The sequence below is a fragment of the Gymnoscopelus braueri genome (genome assembly GCF_963280865.1).
Source record: "Gymnoscopelus braueri genome assembly, chromosome: 2".
In the NCBI taxonomy this organism is placed as follows: Eukaryota; Metazoa; Chordata; class Actinopteri; order Myctophiformes; family Myctophidae; genus Gymnoscopelus; species Gymnoscopelus braueri.
Window position 1 is genome coordinate 16503090 of NC_137604.1, and position 21573 is coordinate 16524662.

General features: G+C 37.5%; 2 protein-coding genes across 2 annotated transcripts; one reads left to right on the forward strand and one right to left on the reverse strand.

Annotated features, from left to right (window-relative positions):
• Nucleotides 1-1379: 1379 nt before the first annotated feature.
• Nucleotides 1380-7297, forward strand: LOC308094462 (snaclec coagulation factor IX/factor X-binding protein subunit B1-like; the record flags this gene model as incomplete). The annotated part of the gene is made up of 8 exons (XM_080441125.1): nt 1380-1391; nt 2328-2415; nt 3068-3127; nt 3861-3914; nt 5340-5431; nt 5882-6007; nt 6675-6774; nt 7106-7297. The coding sequence occupies 8 exons, from the start codon at nt 1380-1382 to the stop codon at nt 7177-7179; spliced, it is 606 nt and encodes a 201-aa protein (XP_080297251.1). The 3' UTR covers nt 7180-7297.
• Nucleotides 7298-8456: 1159 nt separating this feature from the next.
• Nucleotides 8457-10661, reverse strand: LOC308094467 (ladderlectin-like; the record flags this gene model as incomplete). Its single annotated transcript, XM_080441143.1, has 8 exons — nt 8457-8527; nt 8920-9016; nt 9498-9626; nt 9838-9929; nt 10027-10074; nt 10196-10240; nt 10359-10406; nt 10598-10661. The coding sequence occupies 8 exons, from the start codon at nt 10659-10661 to the stop codon at nt 8457-8459; spliced, it is 594 nt and encodes a 197-aa protein (XP_080297269.1).
• Between the last annotated feature and the right edge of the window lie 10912 nt (nt 10662-21573).

Below are 21573 nucleotides of genomic sequence, written 5' to 3' on the forward strand. Positions count from 1 at the left end.
TGTTTCCAACGAGGTCCTTGATATTCAATTCATAGATATATATAGTGGCACCACAGTTCAAATATCAATACAAAAAAAAAAAAACATTATGTACAACAAAAAATAAAACTGTTTATATAGTAAACAGTATAAGAACAGGGTGGGGGTCGTCTGTCTAACGGGAAAATAGTACTACCTCCTTTTTTGGCCTCCTGAAAGGTGAATTTTCAGGGCTGTTTTATCACTTTTTATCACTTATCATTCCGTAAATGTTTACTTTTATTTTATAATGCTAAAAAGAGTGTTTTACCATTCATGCCCTATTTCATACTTTTATAAATAAATAAAAAAGTAACATTGTAAAACCCGATATGACACCTGAGCATGTAGATCGGCTGGTTTTCCATCTTTTGTGTGACGTGCGATTTTGTACTGTCAGTAGGGCATTCATTTACCCCCCCAAAAAAACATAAAAAACATAAACATTGAAATATGGATATTCAAAAATTCTGCCCAACAGCAATGATATACCCCCCTGGTCATTATACAATACTGTAACTGGAGGGTGGATGAGGAACTGAGATGTATTTCTTCGAAGGAAGTGTTAGCGGCCTGTTGGTCAACCTTTTACTGTATGTGCTTTGTTGGAATTAAATCCCAGCTAGCTTCCTTGACTGAGTCAGTGTAATACTGCTTTTCAAATACGCTTTACTAGCAGCAGTTGCCCTAGTAGCCCTACCCTTTCTTTGCCAATCTTTATTTGTACTGCATTTTCATATAGGCTACAAACTCTGTGCACTTCATGGGACAGCAACACCCAGTACAAAAATACTGCATGCAACATTTTGTATATTTAATGGTAAATGGACTGCATTTAGGGCTACAGTGTATATAGGCCATTCAAAACACTATAATTACAGTATCCTACATATATATATTGTTTGTACACACATGGCAAAGTCAGCTGTGCCTAAAGTACCAACCTGCTCAGAGGGAGCAGTTCGGGGTTCAGTGTATTCATTGCTCAAGGACACGTTGACATACTATTTCAGGAGAAGCCGGGATTGAACAGGGAACCTTTACATTTACACACAACTATTCTTACTCTTGAGAACTGCTGTCTAAAGATTAAAACAGGTCTTTATTCACCTGGATTAATGTCAATCAGTTTGGTCCCCCAAAAAACAACAGATGTGACGGTTCATTTCACTTGATCCAGCTCTACAATGGCAAACCTTCTCTGGGGCATTTCTGGGACAATATCGAAAGAATGTTTAGTCAAGTGTGTTTAAACAAACTGGTCAACTTAGACATTTTCTAGACAGGATCTGTACATAGATCGTATTCTTGTGCTGAACAAAAACAACTGGGCTCACACTCGCATGGGACAAAAAGGAATAATGTCAGCCACTGTCAGACCTTTGACATGATCCTGTTTCTGGGTTGACAAAAATTTTGACCTGAAGGTCAAGATTCAATTCTTCCTGTGAGCAAGCAGACAGGGGTAGAAAAGGAAAGTTACATAGTGCAGCTTTAACTAAATAGACTTTTAAGCTTTATAACTTTATGATTGATGAATGTTTTAATTAAAACATGGTACATTTGTGTGGAATTGCAATAAAGCATGTAGTGGAATTCCACACAAATGTACTATTTACTGGTCAAAAGTAGGTTTTTCAGCTATTGTTTATCACATTACGTGTGGCAGAAATTTTCCATGTGTGCACAGTCCCCAATAAAAACGTCATCTATCAGGAAATGTCACCTGTTAAACTGACATATTTGGGTTGGATCCATCACGTACCATTGAGTTCAAGCTCCTTGGGAGAGCGCAGAGTTGCGACACCATTTGTTTTCCTGCAACATAATGTTGACACATGAGTCAAAGGCCAACATGTTTTATTGTACGTTAAAATGATTAAGTGCCTCAAGATGTGTATTTAAAGGGCAGAACAGCCTCCTCGCTTCACTCCATCACAAGCAGATACCACAGCAACAGGAGCTCATATTCATCTGAATCTGGTAAGAGATCTACCGCTTTTAGCTGTAGACTTTCCATTAACGAATTTCAACTCGACTTCCAACCAATTTTGGGCATGTCATTGGAAGCGAACATTTGTAATATTTTCAAAAATAGCTAAAGTAGCCGATCTACTAGCTCCCAACGCATTACAATGTGACACGTTGTGATCTTGTAGATCGCCATTTTCGCTATTCACCATGCAACAAAGTATAGAAGGGCTTAATTGGTTAATCACAGAATTGTGATAAGCTCTGCTTGTTCGTAGTGGTTAAAGGATTATTATCATGACTCATGAATTTTGAATTCTCTCATCGCCTCCCTCCAGGTCATCATCTTCATCATCTTCATCATGAGGTCTCTACTGCTCTTCTCTTGTTTCGTCTGTGTGGCGTTCTCTGTCAGGGCTGCCATAGGTAAGATGCACAGATAGATAGATAGATAGATAGATAGATAGATAGATAGATGTTTGCTTAAATGGGCCTTTCTCAGATACATTGATTGATTGATTGATTGATTGGTTGGTTGGTTGGTTGGTTGGTTGGTTGGTTGGTTGGTTGGTTGGTTGGTTGATCGATTGAATACTTTATTAACAGTACGGCAGGTAGACATTTCTAGCAGAACATTTTTAATCCAGGAGACTCAGCATTGCTGTGGTTCATTGGTGTGACACATTTTAGTAGTTGATAATGGTAGTGTAGCTAAAGGAGCACTTGACCCATTTTCAACCTTATCTTCATATACAGTAATTGGTCCTCAATAATACTATATCCTCTCAGAGGAGGGCTGTTCACATTTCAGAAACCTTCTTCCAATGACATCATTGGTGAGGATTCCAAGCTTTTGGAAAATACAGCCTTTCTCTTCCAGGAAAGTTAGCATGCTGCAATAGAAGCCATTGAATCAAAGTTTGATATCGTGTTTGACATTACCACCAAATAATTGAATCAATGAATCTTTGGGGGAAGGTTTCTGAACTCTCCACAGCCCACATCTGAGATGCAGAGCAAGTAGACAGAAATGGTCACCTCATTCGGATGCTATCAATGACAATTCTTGTTTCCTCAGTTGCTCCTTTAGAGGCTCGTGCTGTGGAACACAAGGTGTATCTTGCGACCCCTGCCCCAGGTCAGTGTCCATGTCTTCTACTACAGCCTAATGTATGCACAAATCAGGTTCTGCAACTGCCCACTGAGAGGTTCAGATTTGAATTTTGGATTGTTCAAAACAAAATATAAGGATTGGACTCACTCTGATATCTGATCAGATTAGGAAATCAAATCCAAGCAAAAAAATCTCGATAACCTTGATCCCACTGGAGTGGTATTTAGAGAGAAACCAGAGAAAAACGTATGTAATTAATTTGAACATATGTTTCATTATAAATAAGGTGTTAAAATGTAAATTGAAATAGGACCTTATTTGTAGCCTTTATGGTTGATTAAAGTGTATTCAAATAATGATTTGACACCCTATTCAGGATCTGATCATCTTGAAAAGTCTGAATCTGGATCAGGGTGATCCTATATTGAATTTCTTTGAAATACCGGGACAGATTTTGGCTGGATCGTCTGATCCTGGATCACACAATATAGGATTTCTAAATCTTATTCGATCAGATAGGGATTAAACGTTTTGAACTCGTGGGCAGAGATCAAACTAAGCATGGTCAGGATTTTAAAAACTTTTTTTTAAAGTGAGTTGAGGTGACTTTCTTTTTCCGTATTTTGTGCTGGTTGTTCCGTTATATCTTACATGAGGATGACTGTGAAGGATGAACTCCATGGGCAGGTTTTTATTTAAAAAGTACACTTACGTTAGATGTGATGCCAATGCTGTTTTGCTTGCTGTGGTGTTTCAGAAGGAGAAGCTGAGGCTGCTGTTCCTGAGAATGTTCCTGCCTTCTTCCCTCAAGGTGAGATTATTGATACAAAAGGTGCAAATCAGCTGTTTATATCCTATACACCAGACCGGCAACAAGAAGTGCGTTATTGTCTCCGCCGAAGGTGGAGAATATGTTTTCGCTTTGTGTGAGCAAACATTGTTAGCCAAGCTAACATTGGGCAAGCTCCACGTGACACGTGTCAATTTGTTGACACCAATGCCTCTGATTGGCTAGAGGGACGCGTGACGAAATAAAATTCTATAAATAGGTGTGTCACTTCAAAAAGCCCTTACTTTTTGAAGTGAGGTAAAACAGGATCAATCAGACTTGATTGGAACAGTACCTTCAGTAAGTCCAAGTCACCCGTCTGTGCGTGTGTGTTTCCCTCTGAGAACACCTAACATTGGTCAAGCAAAGGCGCAGAAGGCCAAAGCTAAGAAAGCATACTCATCTACAATTGTAACGTAGAAGAGGACTAGAGTTGAAATGATCCCACAACAAAGCCGAACTCTTAATACGTGTCAATATGTTGACATCAATGTCTCTGATTGGCTAGAGGGACGCATGACGAAATACAATCCTATAATAAAAAGGTGTGTCACTTCAAAAAGCCGTTTACGTTTTTGAAGCGAGGTAAGACAGGATCAATCAGTCTTGATTGGAACAGTATCTTCTAGTCCAAATCACCCGTCCGTGCGTGTGTGTGTCCCTTTGAGAACACCTGACATTGGTCAAGCAAAGGCGCAGAAGGCCAAAGCTAAGAAAGCATACTCATCTACAACAGTAACACAGAAGAGGACTAGAGTTGAATTGATCCCACAACAAGACCGAAATCTTAATACGTATTAATATGTAATATTAAAATATAGCTTGGCAAACATTGTTAGCCAAGCTAACATTGGGCAAGGTCCACGTGACACGTGTCAATTTGTTGACACCAATGCCTCTGATTGGCTAGAGGGACGCGTGACGAAATAAAATTCTATAAATAGGTGTGTCACTTCAAAAAGCCCCTACTTTTTGAAGTGAGGTAAAACAGGATCAATCAGACTTGATTGATCAGTACCTTCAGTAATTGTAGTTATTGCTATTATAATATAATTGATATATATCAGATGCGTCATAGTATATACATTTTTGTAAGAAATACATAAATAAATAATTTTTTGGATCTCTTTTTTTCATCCTATCTTTTTTTAAACATTTTTTTAAACATTTTTTAAACATATTTTTAAACATTAGAAGACAAAATATGATTTTTAAATCATTTTTTTTTAAATAAATATTTCTTTAACATACACCTTTTTATTTAACTACAGTATATATCTTTTACTCTACTGTATCTCATTAGTTATTGCTATGATAATATAATTGCTATAGTCTGCTGGCGGAGACTTGTGCTCCGAGGAGCACATTTTCTAGTTTATTTATGTATTTTCTTTATTGTCTTTCCAGCACGTTTAGACTTCTGTCTTGATGGCTGGCAAGGCTACCGTGGCAACTGTTACGTCCTGGTCAACAGCGCCGAGACCTGGAACAACGCTGAGGTAAACTCCCACAACAACAAGAAAACTGTATTAATCATAAAGTAAAATGTGTATAGATAACACAGGATGATTTTGTGCACACTTTCAATAGCCACACTTTGCTTTCTGATGTGGAAACACTGACGCACCAATATGATCTGGATTATATCGACTGAATCTAATTGATGAGTGATGTTCTCCAATATAACATTTGGATGATGTGACTCATTGTTAATTTAACTCTCGAAAGATTATAAATGGACCCGTGGTTCCATTTGTACACTTTGAGAGTTGAATTAACACTATGGAGTTTACTGTGGGAAAATCCCCCACTGATATATCAAATTCTGTGAAGTGCAGCAGCTTGATTCATGTGGATTAATCCTAAATATATTCTCTCTCTCTCTCTCTCTCTCTCTCTCTCTCTCTCTCTCTCTCTCTCTCTCTCGCTCTCTCATTCTCTCTGTGCAGAACTATTGTTCAGGATTTGAGGCTAGTCTTGCGTCAGTCCACAGCTTGTGGGAGTACCGTTTCCTCCAGAGGCTGGCTCAGACTGGAGGACACAGCCTGGCCTGGATGGGAGGCTACTTCTTCCAGGTTCGATCAAAGTTCCAAATGCCTCGTGATCACAAGCGGAGTGTCACTGGGGCGCCAACACAGTATAATCCTTTTAATTTAACTCAGAGATTGTACCAATTTAAGGTGGTTACATTTGTACACTCTCAGAGTTACTAATGGATAAATGAACACTGTGCAGGCACCCATGACCAACAATGCATCTAGAACATAAATAGTACTATTTTATTTTTTAAATAAAACAAATGTGGTGTGAATGAACAATTCCAGACTATTCCATCATTAATTTGCTCTTTAAAATGGTTTAGAGATTGTGGTTAATGTTTGGTCTAACTGAGTAACCTCTATGCAGCTTCGGCTTGTTGTAATGTTTCTCAGCCGTACACATCTGTGGATAGTAGCAGGAATTGTTAATGATTCACATTTTGTTCTACCAAGATTCACGATTTACCAAGAGCCAGGAGGAATTCACGTCTGACTCTAACATCTAATACTTAATTTATTTATTTACTCTGTCGTAGTGTCACGGGCCAAATATAGCACATCTGCAATCTCATAACATGTGACACCGTTGTGCGATGAAGTATAAATCAGCTTAGCATGCCACACACACAGATCACATGCAAACTCAATCATCATCATCATCATCATCGTCGTCATACTTTATATTGTTTTATGTTGTGTCCAGGGTGTTTGGAGGTGGGAGGATGGATCGCTGTTTGACTACAACAGGTGGGACTCTGAGGCCTCCACTGACAGCTACCAGTGTCTCCAGCTTAACTCTGAAGGTACAGAGACTGAGTGAATCCACACTTTATTTGGAGGCCAAGTTTATCCTCCTATATTTATTGAAGTTTTTGCTGGTGCTGCTGGTACTACTAGTACTTTGTAGTAGCAGTAGTAGTCGTCGTAGTAATAAAAGTATAATAATTAACCCCCTTTTGTAGGTCAGAAATGTGTGTTTCATTTCACTTATACTTCACCACTTTTCAGGATCTGGTAAATGATATTCACACACTATTCTCTTCATTACTGTGTTATGATGCTGTTTTATTGTAGTTGTTGTTCGTGATGACAACTATGATGATGATGATGATGATGATGATGATTTTTCTGCAGGGTCCAAGGGATGGTCTAATCATGGCTGCGACATGCGATTCCCATTCATCTGTGAGCTGAGGTCCAACTGCTGAGTTGATTCCAAGTGCAAAGTACAACACTTTGCCTACTACTACTACTATTACTGCTGCTGCTACTATACTATACTATTGCTACTGCTAGTACAACAACCACTATTGCTTCTAGTACAGCTCCACTGGTAGCTGGCCTTGTTCATGTCATTCATGTTGATGTGTTGTGATACAAGAGCATATATTGTGATATGATTGATATAATGTATTGTTTCTTGTGTTTAAAATGTCTTCTGTAAATCCTTTTTTAAGGTCATACAGTTGATATATGTCTTTTTCCTAATTCCTGAGTAGACTGCACTTTATGCTCTCAATATATTTTGATGAGAACCAGAAATTGAATAAAATCTTTAATGGATCATTGTGTGTGCAAAGCAGTATGATTTCTAAATGAATTATGTTTCTATGTCTAACATGACATTTTTGCGGGCACACATTCAAATCTGAAATATGCCTTATTAGCCAATAGATTTTATTCAAAACTATTGTTAATCGCTATTAGAAATAGCCTGCCTCATTTTCAATCCATTGCAATGATATAACTGATATAGATAGTATAATACCCATTGTGTAATAATAGACTAATAAGCAACAATCACCCTGCTACAGTATGCCATTTTTACAGTAAATGCCACAGCTAGGCATTGTGATCCTACCTTTTTATGCAGTGTTTTGATTTAGCCTGTGAGAGTGTAACGCCTTCTTAGCTGTGCAAAGTGTTAACCAGCTGATGCTCCATAACCATCAGCTTTACATGGGCAAATATTCTACTTTGATGGCTTTACTTACAAGCTAGCTTTGAGCAGTAGTTATCAAACCAAACTAAAAATGTTTTGCACCAGGGACCCCCCAGAGAAGATTGTGTAAAATAATTCAAAATTACTCAAAATGTCAAGATTTTTGTAAAACTTTCAAAAATAGCAGCTGTGCAAGCTTGTCACTTTGTGTCATCTTTAACTTAATGTTATAATAAATTAATGATGGAAACACAACATTACAGAATCCTAGAATCTTACATTATTTATTGTTTCTAATAACCTTTGAATGCATTCCAATAGTTTGATGTGGGTATGAACATCGTAATATAGATTTTTCATTACAATTGATTTCAGTGAAATGTAAATATACGTACTGTGTACTGTCATGATATATGCACTGTATACTTAAATGTAAGAAATGTACTTAAGAATAAAAAACAATCAGAGATATACAGTATTGACACTAATCTGTTCAAGAGACCACACAATAAAACACATTGTCTGTGTATCCATTCTTCATAATCAGCAGGTGTCTGGACTCCTCATGCAGATGGAAGGCCAACCATTGGCACAGTTATTATTGGACCAGCCCCCTAAAACACAAAAGAATAAATGAATAAGCAAGTCAATCTAAACGACTGCAGAACATAGTCCAAAACACTTTGTGATAACCAGTCCTATGAATGTCAATGTGTGCATATAGGCTACAGAACAGCACCATGCATACAGACAGCTCTCCTAATTTAAACACACTTTACAGGCTATGGATTATTCCGACGTCCCATTATAACTAACCCTGTCCATAAATCTAACCCTAACCTCACACTAACCTAATGGTTGGAGTAATGGGATGTTGGAATTATGAGCGGAACCCTTTAAAAGTAGTCTACTGTACAGATCTTGGCAGTGTAACATGGGGAATACTGTTGACAGAATATCAAATCAAATCAAGGAATGTAGTGTAGTAGTGTAGTGTGTGTCTTACCACGGCTGTTGAGGTGCATGCACTGGTATGAGCTGACACTGTTCTGAGAGCTCCAGTTGCTGTAGCTGTAACGGGTCTGGTCCACCCACCTCCAGCCCTGCACATATGTATGTAATTTAGTGGACGTCACGTAACACAAAGCTTTCATGCTTACTTTTAACAAAGCGCACTAATGTGTGAAGTCTAATGATTCATTAACCCATCTAGTCCTGGAAAGCCTATATATTGTTATACCTTTCAATACGGGAAAGCAGCTGTGTCATTTTAGACAAGGGGGGGGGGGGGATTTGCCGAGTGTGTCATGGTGCCAGGTGCGAATTGGCCTAATTTCACACCAGGCAAATCAGGCACGACAATGGGGGGGGGGGGGATACTTCAAAAGTTCAGGAAAAGTGAAGAGAAGTGTGAAGAGATCAGATGGCACGTCTGTATAGCAACATGACTTGAACAAGAAAAAAAAAAGAATAAAGAATTGAAGATTTCAGAACACTTTGGTTAGGATTTAGACGTGCTTTTAAAATCGATGAATGGGTTCATATGAGCCTTGATTTAATGAGTATAGCTTAATAGAGCCTGACCTGGAAGTAGAGACCTCCTATCCAGGCCACTGAGCTGGATCCAGATTTCTGAGTGAGTTCCTGGAGGAAAGTGTAGTCCCACACATTGTGGACAGATGGCAGAGAAGCACCCAGACTGGCACAGTGGGCCTGAGAGAGAGAGAGAGAGAGAGAGAGAGAGAGACGTACATTTGGCAATAATTGTAATGTGTTGTTAATGCATAGCTTAATGTAAAACATCATCATGATACCAAACCATTCAAGTATTGGTCTTACTGTTTTAACAGTTTTAGTTTATTATCATTCATTACCAACCATTATTTTAGTTATTACTTTTACAATAAATGTTTGAAGGTTTTACCGCTGCACTGGACCAGGATCTGCCAGAGCTCACATACAGGTAACAGCCGCCCCTGTATCTGCTCCAACCAGAGGGACACACGAAGAAACGACCTGGACACACATTAAGACATTGTCATGATTCAATAAGTACAGAAATGACAGACGGACAGACGGACGGACAGACGGACAGACAGACAGACAGACAGACCTTCAGGTCCTGTTTCCTGTTGCTCTTCAATAACGGCAGTCTCGTCCTCTGAAAGAGAAGATGTATTACTTTAATACTTCACCACAATGATGACACAAACATCACATGTTGCTTATCAACATAGACATGAATGAAAATCTTTTTATTTTCCCTTAATCTTTTTTTTTACCTTGAGGAAGACCAAGTTCAAGTTCTACTTCATGTTCAGCTTCCACTGAGAGAGAAAAATAAATAGAGAGAGAGAAAACTCAAAGTGCTCAGTGACATTTGATTCCCATACAAAGAAAACATTTCATCACATAACATGTAATCATCACAATGACATATTATACCAGAGACATAAGACTGAATATTTTCTTCTGTATCCTTCAATGTTTCAACTAAAGGTAAAAAAATAAATAAAAATGACTTGCTTCTTATTATAATTCTTAGAGATATTTACGACGATTTATTTATGACTGTCACATCATCATATGGTATCTACACCAAGCAGTGCTAAGCTGTAGGTGAATATTTGAGACATAGGAGCGTGCAGACAAGATTTCAATGTGTTACAATGTAACTGTCTTACTTGCTGCAGATCTCACACAGAGAGAAACACAGAGGAAAAGACAGGAGACGAGGAGAGACTTCATGATGAAGATGATGATAATATGGTTGGATAATCTTCTGATACAAAAAAAGAGAAATGACAAAGCAGTGAGTGTTATTTGAAGACAAAACAATCTTATTACAGCATTAATTATAGATGTAAAGCAATGCAAGTAAAGAGAGAGAGAGAGAGAGAGAGCGAGAGAGAGAGAGAGAGAGAGAGAGAGAGAGAGTGGGTGGGTGGGTGTAGGTCTTACCTGTGTCAGGTATCAGGTAGATTTGTGATGTGATGATGAGAAGTGAAGCTGTTCTCCTCTTTATATACACACATCTGAACCCCGAACCTGCACGTGAATGAATGGACCATGACCATTTACGGTTGTTATGGCGTTTGTGTGAGTGATTTATTGCTTACTGGCGGGAAATTTCCAAGATCAGATTAATCAGAAGTTATTAGACCTGATGGTCCATATTGCTCTTTGAAGAAAAGACAAAACATTCAGAATTGAATGGATCGAGAACAAAAATAAACATTATTTTTGTAATGTTTGTAATTTTGTACTAATACTAAACTAATCCAAAATAACTTTTTAATCAATGTGTCTTTACATTTTCATGACTAAAAGTACGTACAAATCAGCCCACAGTGTTCATGTAAGTTTCTCTCTGAGAATCAGTTGATTTACAAGCTCCATTCACATGCTCCAAATTATGTCAGCATTTGGAAACACTGTTTCATTAATAATTCCCCATAATCATAATCAGCGAAAAATTACCTTTTTGACATCCACTATAACTCAAATATGTGATCATAACTTTAAAACACACTGTATTTTGATCTTTCACTGTTGCTATTGATTGATGTAAACTGAAAACAACCGCCGGGCTAAGTATATGTGTATTATTGTTTTTATCTGTGTTCATAGGGAATATAAAATCCTTATCTGGTTTTGATAAGAGGTCTTTTTTTAACTGTAGCTCAGGTAATAAGGAAATTATGAATGAGCCAAAGTCATGTTTTACAATTAATGATACAGTCTATCAGTCATTAAGATCTTTGAAACAAGTGAGAAGTTGTTTACTAACAGTGCAGGCTTGTCTTTTATGTGAGGTCAGTCAGTGTAGCTGCTACAGTCTGACAAACACAACAGCCAGTGGTGGAAGGTAACTAAGTACAGTACATTTACTTAAGCACTGTACTTAAGTACGATTTTGAGGTGTTTGTACTTTACTTGAGTATTTCCAATTTCCAATACTTTTACTTCTACTCCACTACATCTCGGATCCAAATATTGTACTTTTACTCCACTAAATTTATTTGAAAACTTTAGTTACTAATTACTTTTCAGATAAATTATGATATTATGAAGCATACATTAACCACTTTAGCCCTATTTTATACCTAGGCTATCTGAAAATAGCCGATCTACAAGCTCACAACGTTGTGAGCTTGTAGATCTGCTATTTTCAAACATTTTAGTATTGTTTGCTGTGTCTGCAGATAAGTACAATTCAAATGTGTGAGTGGAGGGTCTGTACAAGAAATAAATGTATGTCTTATCAAGCCAGTTATGATTACAAGATAAGGTTCATAGTGGAGTGTATCAATGTCTTATCCAGTCTTATTGTGGCTCTAAAATGCAGTGCACTTATTTGCAAAGCACATGAAACATCACCGATTGTCATGTCTGTGAGCACACACAAAACCAGTGAATGATTGTTGATTGACTGATTGATTGTGAATCATGTTAATAATTCTGTTATTATTATTCATACTTGTTATTTTTATTTTCTTGGATCAGTCCTTTTTTGACTGGGAACACAAACGTAGGTAACATAAAACAAAGAACTACTCAACTAGTAGAGGAGCAGTCCACTGAAGATAGTTATAGTGGCCTGCTGTAGGTAGCCATCCAAAACTCATTTTCATAGACTTTATTTTAGTTGACTTACTGTATGGTTGCTTGTTTTTAAAAAAATATATTTTTACATGTTACATACACTATATTAATCTAGACCAATATACCAATATAATCTTAAGATGGCTCAGGGGCCACTCAGCAAAATACCAAAAGTCCAAGGGGCCGCAAGCTAAAAATGACGGTCCTATTTTGGATTTTTCGATTTTGTAACACACACTACACATTGTTATTGTTATAAGAAAATGTACATTTTGACATCATATTCTTTTCACTGTACCTGTTTATTTTGTGTGTATGTCCAGTGGCATCCGTTCAGCAAAAGCTAAGGTATGGCAAGGTTAGGGTTGCCAACTCCCAGAGATTGAAATAAGGGATACCTACCCTGGGCGCGCGGCCGGAAAAAAATGGGGGTCAAACCCCCCAAAAAAACCCAAATGCATAGAAAACTATGCATTATACCTGTAACAATTGATGTTGTTTTTGAATTTTTTTTTAGCAACCCATATATTTGAACGGAAATGTATATTTTTATTCTGTGCTTAAAAAATAATAATATATATATATATATATTTTTTTTTTTTGGGGGGGGGTTTGACCATGAGGGGCCGCCAAGACGCTGCGTTGGGGCTGCATGCGGCCCGCGGGCCGCGGGTTGAGTAGCACTGATCTAGACAGAAAATATAATATAGCCTATAAGTGTGGTGAGTATGACTATGAATGGTGCACATTCATAATTATTGCTGTGCAAATGTAAATTATAGTGAATTTTCCACCAGAGCCCTTATAGTAATTTCAATATTTCTTCATTCAGGTTTTATTTGGGACTGCCATTGATTACACAAGTATACACAAAACTCCAGATCAGTCAGCTCAGATCGGTGTCAGCTCAGAAGTTATTATTGCAGCTTTTATCATTTCCAGACAATCATGATAACAAGATATGACACAGTATAAGTGGAGTAAAAAAACAAGTGCATTTCCTTATGATTTACCAGAAGTGTGGATAAGTAATTGAACTTTGGTATTTTTTTATGACATTTCTGGAATACATTCATGGAATACACAAAGGATAGAGCTGGAAAATAGAAGTGAAAGATGACATTTGACAAAACTAGTTTATAATCAGTAAATAATCACAAAACAACATTGTTGGGAAGTTTGCTTTACACTTTTGATATAAAATGTATATGAAACAATCTTTAGAGTCTCAAGATTATTTGATATCTATTCAACAACAACAGTACTACAGAGATAGGATGTTGCTCCAATGAACACAATTCATATTGGTTACATGGAAACTCATCTTATGATGATCTTAATATTATGCTAAAGTGACGAGATTCTTCAACACAGGTCAATGCAATTATATCTCATTGAATCCTAAATACATCAGTGTAATAAATAAAGCACTATGCAGCTTTCAAGTGATACTTGAGTATTACCTTTAGTATTACCTGGTACAGCAACCTGGTGATGAATCTAAATCTGTTTTAGATCAGTGATGAACAGAGGTTAACACCTTTCTCTCTCATTGCATGACAAAATAGATCTAAAATCACACTTTGAACACATAAATGAACATAAATTAAGCAGATTCTGAAGATATAATGCATATAAAACAACAATATTCCACTTTTGGGAAAGTGGCTATATTCATGTTTAATCCCTGACCAAGGTTTTCACTCAATAGCCTATATTATGCAATACTGATGATAAGCAGTGATGATGATGGCTGTGGGCACAATCAGCAGAAAAAAAGTGAGTATAATAACTGTTTGAAGACTACTTTCGATATTAGTGATATAATGAAATGACATCACATCACTGATCATGGTAACAATGTGAACGTATCCTGACCTCAGACCTGTCATCATGTGTTGGTTTCTCACTGGTTCTGCATCCAACCAAGCAGTGAGCTTCTCATCATGTGTCTGTAACAGTAGTAGTTTGAGGGGAAAAGCAGCAGAACAAGAACACACGTCACTGATGTCGGTTTGAACACAGCACGAGGCAGTGATTGTAGCACATACAGTAATGTATGTGGTTCAACACACAGTCATTCAGTAAGAGAAACTGATATAGGACCCCTTGGACAGATCCCATGGACCTTTGAAGGACAAGGTTATTTTTGGCTCATTTGGGATCATGAGATTATGATTTATTTTCTCGTTTCAGAATGCTGTGTTAGTTTGAAGTATGCGAATGTAGGATGAAATATTGACTGATCAACTGATTCTCACGATAGAGAACATACACAACATTGTGTTTTGTAAGAACTGTTATGGCCCAGAAATTAAATGGCAAATATAAATAATGTTTATTTCTAATAGTTCTGTTCTCCAGTGAAAACAATATAATTGTATTGAGAAATCAGAAACTGATTTGGGTTAGGTCCATTATATCCTGATATAATCTGACTTTAGATAATGTATGACCTACCGGGAAGCAATAAATCACAGACATTGATAAAAGCAGTAAATGGTCATGGTCCATGCATTTATTCACGTGCAGTTTGGGGTTCAGATGTAGCCTGGTTCCATACCATAGACCCCGCCCACTCTCTGAGTGGGCAGCTTCAGTCTGATAATCAGGCTAGTTCAGATGTGTATATAAAGAGGAGAACAGCTTCACCTCTCATCATCACATCACAAACCTACCTGATACCTGACATATGTAAGACCTACACTGCTTCTCTCTCTCTCTCTCTCTCTCTCTCTCTCTCTCTCTCTCTCTCTCTCTCTCTCTCTCTCTCCCTCCCTCCCAATCTCTCTCTCTCTCTCTCTCTCTCTCTCTCTCTCTCTCTCTCTCTATCTCTCTCTCTTTACTTGCATTGCTATAATACTTCAAATTGCTATAAAACTTCAACACAATTAATGTTGTAATAACAACATTGTTTTGTCTTCAGATGTACAGTAAGAGCTGTAAGACAAAATACACTGACTGCTTTGTCTTTTCTCTTTCTTGTATCAGAAAAGTATCCATCCCTATTGTCATCTTCTTCATCATCTTCATCATGAAGTCTCTCCTCGTCCCCTGTCTTCTCCTCTGTGTTGCTCTCTGTGTGAGATCTGCAGCAAGTAAGACAGTTACATTGTAACACGTTGAAATCCTGTCTGCATGCTCCTATGTCTCAAATATTCATTTACAGCTTTGATGCAGCACTGCTTGGTTTAGATATCAAAGTCAGTCCTAAATATGTATAAGATTATAATAACACAACTTTATTTGTACCTTTAGTTGAAACATTGGAGGCTACAGAAGAACACTTTCAGCCTTATGTCTCTGGTAAGTTCTAATAAAACGTAATGTAATTTTTATAATTATTGTTATGTAATGAAATGCATTCATTGTATGGGAATCAAATGTCAAACTGCATCTGAACACTAATGTGTTTTGTCTATATTTATGCATCTCTCTCAGTGGAAGCTGAACTTGAACTTGCTCTTCCTCAAGGTAAAAGGGAGAATACAAATGTTTCCATTCATGTTGACAAGCTCATGTTTGTGTCATCATTGTGGTGAAGTATTAAAGTAATACATCTTCTCTGTTGTAACTGATGTTGCTTTCAGAGGACGAGATTGCTGTTATTGAAGAGCAACAGGAAACAGGACCTCAAGGTCTGTCTGTCTGTCTGTCTGTCTGTCTGTCTGTCTGTCTGTCTGTCTGTCTGTCATTTATGTACTTATTGAATCATAACAATATCTTAATGTGTGTCCAGGTCGTTTCTTCGTGTGTCCCTCTGGTTGGACCAGATACAGGGGCGCCTGTTACCTCTATGTGAGCTCTGGCAGAACCTGGTCCAGTGCAACGGTAAAACCTTTTATTTTCATTTTTAAGTCATAAATAAAAGAATGTCTAGTAAAAGTAATAACTAATGGTTGGTAAAACAATGGTTAGCAAAAGTAATTAGTAATTTGGTAAAAGTCAAGTCAATTCTCTCTCTCTCTCTCTCTCTCTCTCTCTCTCTCTCTCTCTCTCTCTCTCTCTCTCTCTCTCTCTCTCTCTCTCTCTCTCTCTCTCTCTCTCTCTCTCTCTCTCTCTCTCTCTCTCAGGCCCACTGTGCCAGTCTGGGTGCTTCTCTGCCATCTGTCCACAATGTGTGGGACTACACCTTCCTCCAGGAACTCACTCTGAAATCTGGATCCAGCTCAGTGGCCTGGATAGGAGGTCTCTACTTCCAGGTCAGTCAAATCAGGGTTTGAAAAACAAATAAATCAGCAATAGAAATACTTTGACTTAAGCGTGCATTTGGTATTACATTCATGAACCTTTATAATTTAACGTTAAAAATAATAACCTCCATGTTATCAAGTAGAATCCATATGAGCGGTATTTTTTTTGGGTCCATCTCTTTCCCACACGGCATAACAAGGTTGTATTTTACACTGTACCTGTGTGCAGGGCTGGAGGTGGGTGGACCAGACCCCTTATGACTACAGCAACTGGAGCTCTCAGAACAGTGTCAGCTCATACCAGTGCATGCACCTCAACAGCCGGGGTAAGGCACACACCAAGTACATTCTTTGATTTTATATTCTGTCAACACTATTCCCCATAAGAAGACATTTTATACTGCCATGATCCATTCAATACAATACAACAAGTTTGTATCAACCTATCTACAGTAGTAGCTCTATCTGTGACCTCCATCTTTGCTCTGTGTCCAGGACTCTCGCATAGCGTTGTCATCCAGGATAGCTGGTTGAATTTATTGTATTATTTATTGGCCGAAGGCATGGCGAGAGAGTATGTTTTCCACCCTGTTCGTCCGTCCTTCTGTCTGTGAACCCAAATTATTCACATGGGCCTGTTATAGCGCCACCAGGTGGCCGTTTTTACCTGACCTGGCGGAGACCTGTGCCCCCGAGGAGCACTTTTTCTAGTTTATTTATCATTTTATTGAAGGACTTGACATGTGCTATGCATGACTGTCGTAAAATTGTGGTAGTAAAAATATGTCCCGCTGTAAGTCAACTGTTCAAGTCCGTTCTTTTGACAGCCTGTGCCGAATTCCCTTCCAAAAACATGCATGTGGGCTCTTCCTTGTTGCCTGGACACTGCTGCTGACTGTGCTTATGTAAAAAAACAACCTAATTAAACAGTTGTTTCACAAAATAATATCATTTAATATTTTGTATACAAAATGCATAGGTCAAACATACAACTCCCCAGTTCTGGATGGCAAATATGTGACAGCGAGTCCAGGAGGTCACAGATGTAGTCTGCAGGATGTTTGACTGAAAGAGCAGGCCGTATCCACCGCACTGCATTCGTCTGTTGAAAAAGGCGATTGTAAACATCACAACAATATATTTTGTTCATAGACATGGTGGTCATGCAACAACAGGATAAATTAACTTTTTAAGCTAGGGGACATGTCAGTAAGTTATTATGTTATGTATTTCTCGTCGTTATTCAGAGGAAATGTAATCACAAAACATTTTAGACTAAGTTCACTGCCGTGATTTTAGTTTGGATTGACATGGTTATTGATTTATTCTTTTTCTGTTTTAGCGTCCTGGTCCAATCACAACTGTGCCAATGGTTGGCCATCCATCTGTATGAGGAGAGTAGACACCTGCTGACTGTGAGGAATGTACACAGATAAAGTGTATTTTACTGTATGACCTCTTGATTGAACTGCAATTACTTCCTTGAGTCTCTACAGTATTATTATTGCTTACACAATAAAAAACGATGCCTTCTGTCTTTCTTGGAAAATTAAGGTTGAAAAGCAGCATTGTTAAAATGTGTGTATTGTAAATGTTTTATTTTGTACATTAAAGTACGTAAATGTTTCCAAACTGAAATCAGTCGCAATGAAAATGTTTTATTTTGTACATTCATGGTATATCCATGGTTGTATTGATAATCACATCAATATATTGGAATATGCTATTTGAAGCAATAAATCATATTTTTTTGAAGATCCTGAAATGCTCCTCTTCATTCATGCAGCATATCTTTAAAACTAAAGCAGGTAACACTGCAGGAAGGTTAAGACATTTTCCTGTGCTTTGTGAGATAAAAAAACTATTTATTAAAAATATTTGAATTGAGATCGGTAATGAAACGTACAGATTGGGCCTGATTTAGGGAAAGGTAAAATTACGAGAGCTTAACTTGTAAATTGACTGTTGTCGGTCAAATATACACAGAATTCATATGGAAAACATCCCGCTTTGCACAAAGTACAATTTTTTTTTTAGGGGGTTCATTAATGAAGCATTGTGGTTATTGAGGCTGGCATGAAAGTCACTTCATCACATGTCTTGATTCTATCCAATCACCATGCCTACTCGCTCGCTCGCTGCTCCTGCATGTCATGTTGTATTAGATGCTATACGAGACGAGAACAGGTATTAAATGCCAGGGCCCTATCATCTTTCTTTTTGCCATGTTTGCTAATTACCAGTACGTTTATAAGAAACTCTTCAGGATGAAACTGACTGTGCCTGTGAGCCAATCAGATTTCAACAAAGATAAGGGTCAGTTCAAATGACCAGATTGTCCCACCAGTTTGACAAGGTAGCATTCTGCTGCTCTATGCTGTCTGCAGCCTGTGATGGCTGGCCCATGGCATTGGCTGAGGACTTGTTGCTTGTAATTATTGTCTTGACCTGTATTTCTGTCAAAATATACACTTGTATTTAGTATAATAATAATTATATTATAATACAAAATGAATGGATGAACTAGAAAAAGTGCTCCTCGGAGCACAGGTGTCCGCCAGGTCAGGTAGGTTATTGTGGTCTCCTGGTGGCACTATAATAGGCCAATGTGAAAAGGGTGCCATTTCTTCTTAGGCCTTGAGTAGAAGTAAAATGTATTGACATTGAGATGCTGTATTGATTAAATAAATAACTGTTATTAAATATAATAACAGTGTTTTTTGTTTCAGAATGCTTAAAGGGATATTTATATCCCTTTAAGTCAGCAGGAACTTTCATGTACAACATTCATGCTCACCACACCAACATACCAGAGTTTCACTTTTCACTCATAAAAACCTGTCATGTTTCTGTCTAGATTATTGTAGTATAAAAATCTGGTATAAAATAGACGAACAACAAAATGAGAACAAACCTAAATTAGAAGTAAAGACTTTTAAAAATATTTTTGACAGCTACCTACAGTCGGCCATCGTAACTGTCTTCAGTGGCTTGCTAACAGTCCACTGTTCCTTTACTATACAGTAATAATAAGTACAGTATAAATAACAATAAAATAAATACTGACATGATTCACAATCAATCAGTTAATCAACAATCAATCAATGGTTTTGTATGTGCTCTAGCACATGCCAATAGGTGATGTTGTACAGTATGTGCTTTGCAAACATATGCACTGCATTTTAGACCTGCAATTCTCATTTGATGTGTCTTGGTGTCATTTATTAATACGTTATCAGACTGGATAAGACATTGAAGCACTCCACTATGAAGGAATCATGAGCTCTTATCACCGAACCTTATCTTGTAATCATAACTGTAGGCATTAATGAACTGTTTATTTACTTTGATTCAGGGATGTTGCTTGACCTAATTTACTGGTGCACTTGCCCCAGTAAACAAAACAAAAAGTAAAAGTTTGTTTTTGGTGACAAATGGAGCCTGTATTTTGATCTGTCCAGACCCTCCACTCACACATTGATTTCTGAATATTGCTTATTTGCAGACAAAAGAAACAGCTGAGATGAGCCATTATTATGGTAAGGAATAGTTTTTTTTTTGTCATTTGAAATGATAAGTTTACACTCATGATAACAAAACACAACAGTTGTGACTTATGACTCTGCTACTGTCCCTCCATGTCATCTTCATCATGGTCTTCATCATGAAGGGTCTCAGTTGTCCTCAGTTGTACTACACTGACTGACTGAAAGACAAGACTGCACTTGTTACTGCTGGCATCAGGTCATTGTTTTATTTTGTTTATTTGTCCTTCTAGTGACATGTCTCTTGGGGGCGCTCTAAGTGTGTTCTATGTGTTGTAAGTTTCCAATTAGGTCATTTGTCACATCTCTGTTTTTTGTAATCAAGTATGTTTGTGACACCTGTTGTGCTGTAACCTCACTCCGTCAAATGGAAGAAGCTTGCGACACACAATTTGGGAGGGGGGTTTATTACCAGGCTAGTTGTGCTGGGGAAGAGAGCAGCAAAATGACTGACAGACTGTAATTCTTCATTGTAAAACATATGGCTCATTCCTTATTTCCTTATTACCTGTCCTGAACTACACTTAGAGCCCTTCATAAAACGAGATATGGATTTTATTTTCCCTACATAAACACAGATAAAACAATAATACAAATATACTTAGTCCTAGTTGTTTTCAATACATCTATCAATAGCAACGGTGTAAGATGAAAATACCTTGATTGTGTTTTAAGTATAAGATCACATATTTGAGTTGAAGTGGATGTTAAAAAGAAAATGTTTGGCTAATTTGGGATTCTGGGAATTAATAATGAAACCGTCTTGTGATTCAAAATGCTGAAATAATTTGGATTATGTGAATGGAGGTGAAATACTGACAGAACAACAGCTGCGACGTGTTGTGAGCTTGTAGATCTGCTATTTTCAGCATGCAACCAAGTGTAAAATCAGCCATTACGACGCCATCAATACCGCCAAAATACATTTTAGTCAACTAAACATTTCAGATGACTAAAATGTGACTAAAACTTCATGGAATTTTATTCAAAAGACTTTGACTAAAACTACATACAAATTTGCTGTTAAAATTAACATCAACAACTTTTCCATCAAATCAGTAGCCTAAACCCAAATAGTGGCTTCAATGAATAGATTATATCACGGCTGCATGTCAAAAAATATCTGGGCTGCTGTAAAGGTCCAGTGAATGGGCCATACACAAACCAAGGTCAACAAGGATCTGCTACTGTACATCTACACCACACATAATTACCTTATGGCTTTCCCACATGCACAGCGATAAAAAAAATACAATTAATAATAATTAGACCTGTTTCATCACACAGAAATTCAGTTTTCAGCTTCACCCACGACAC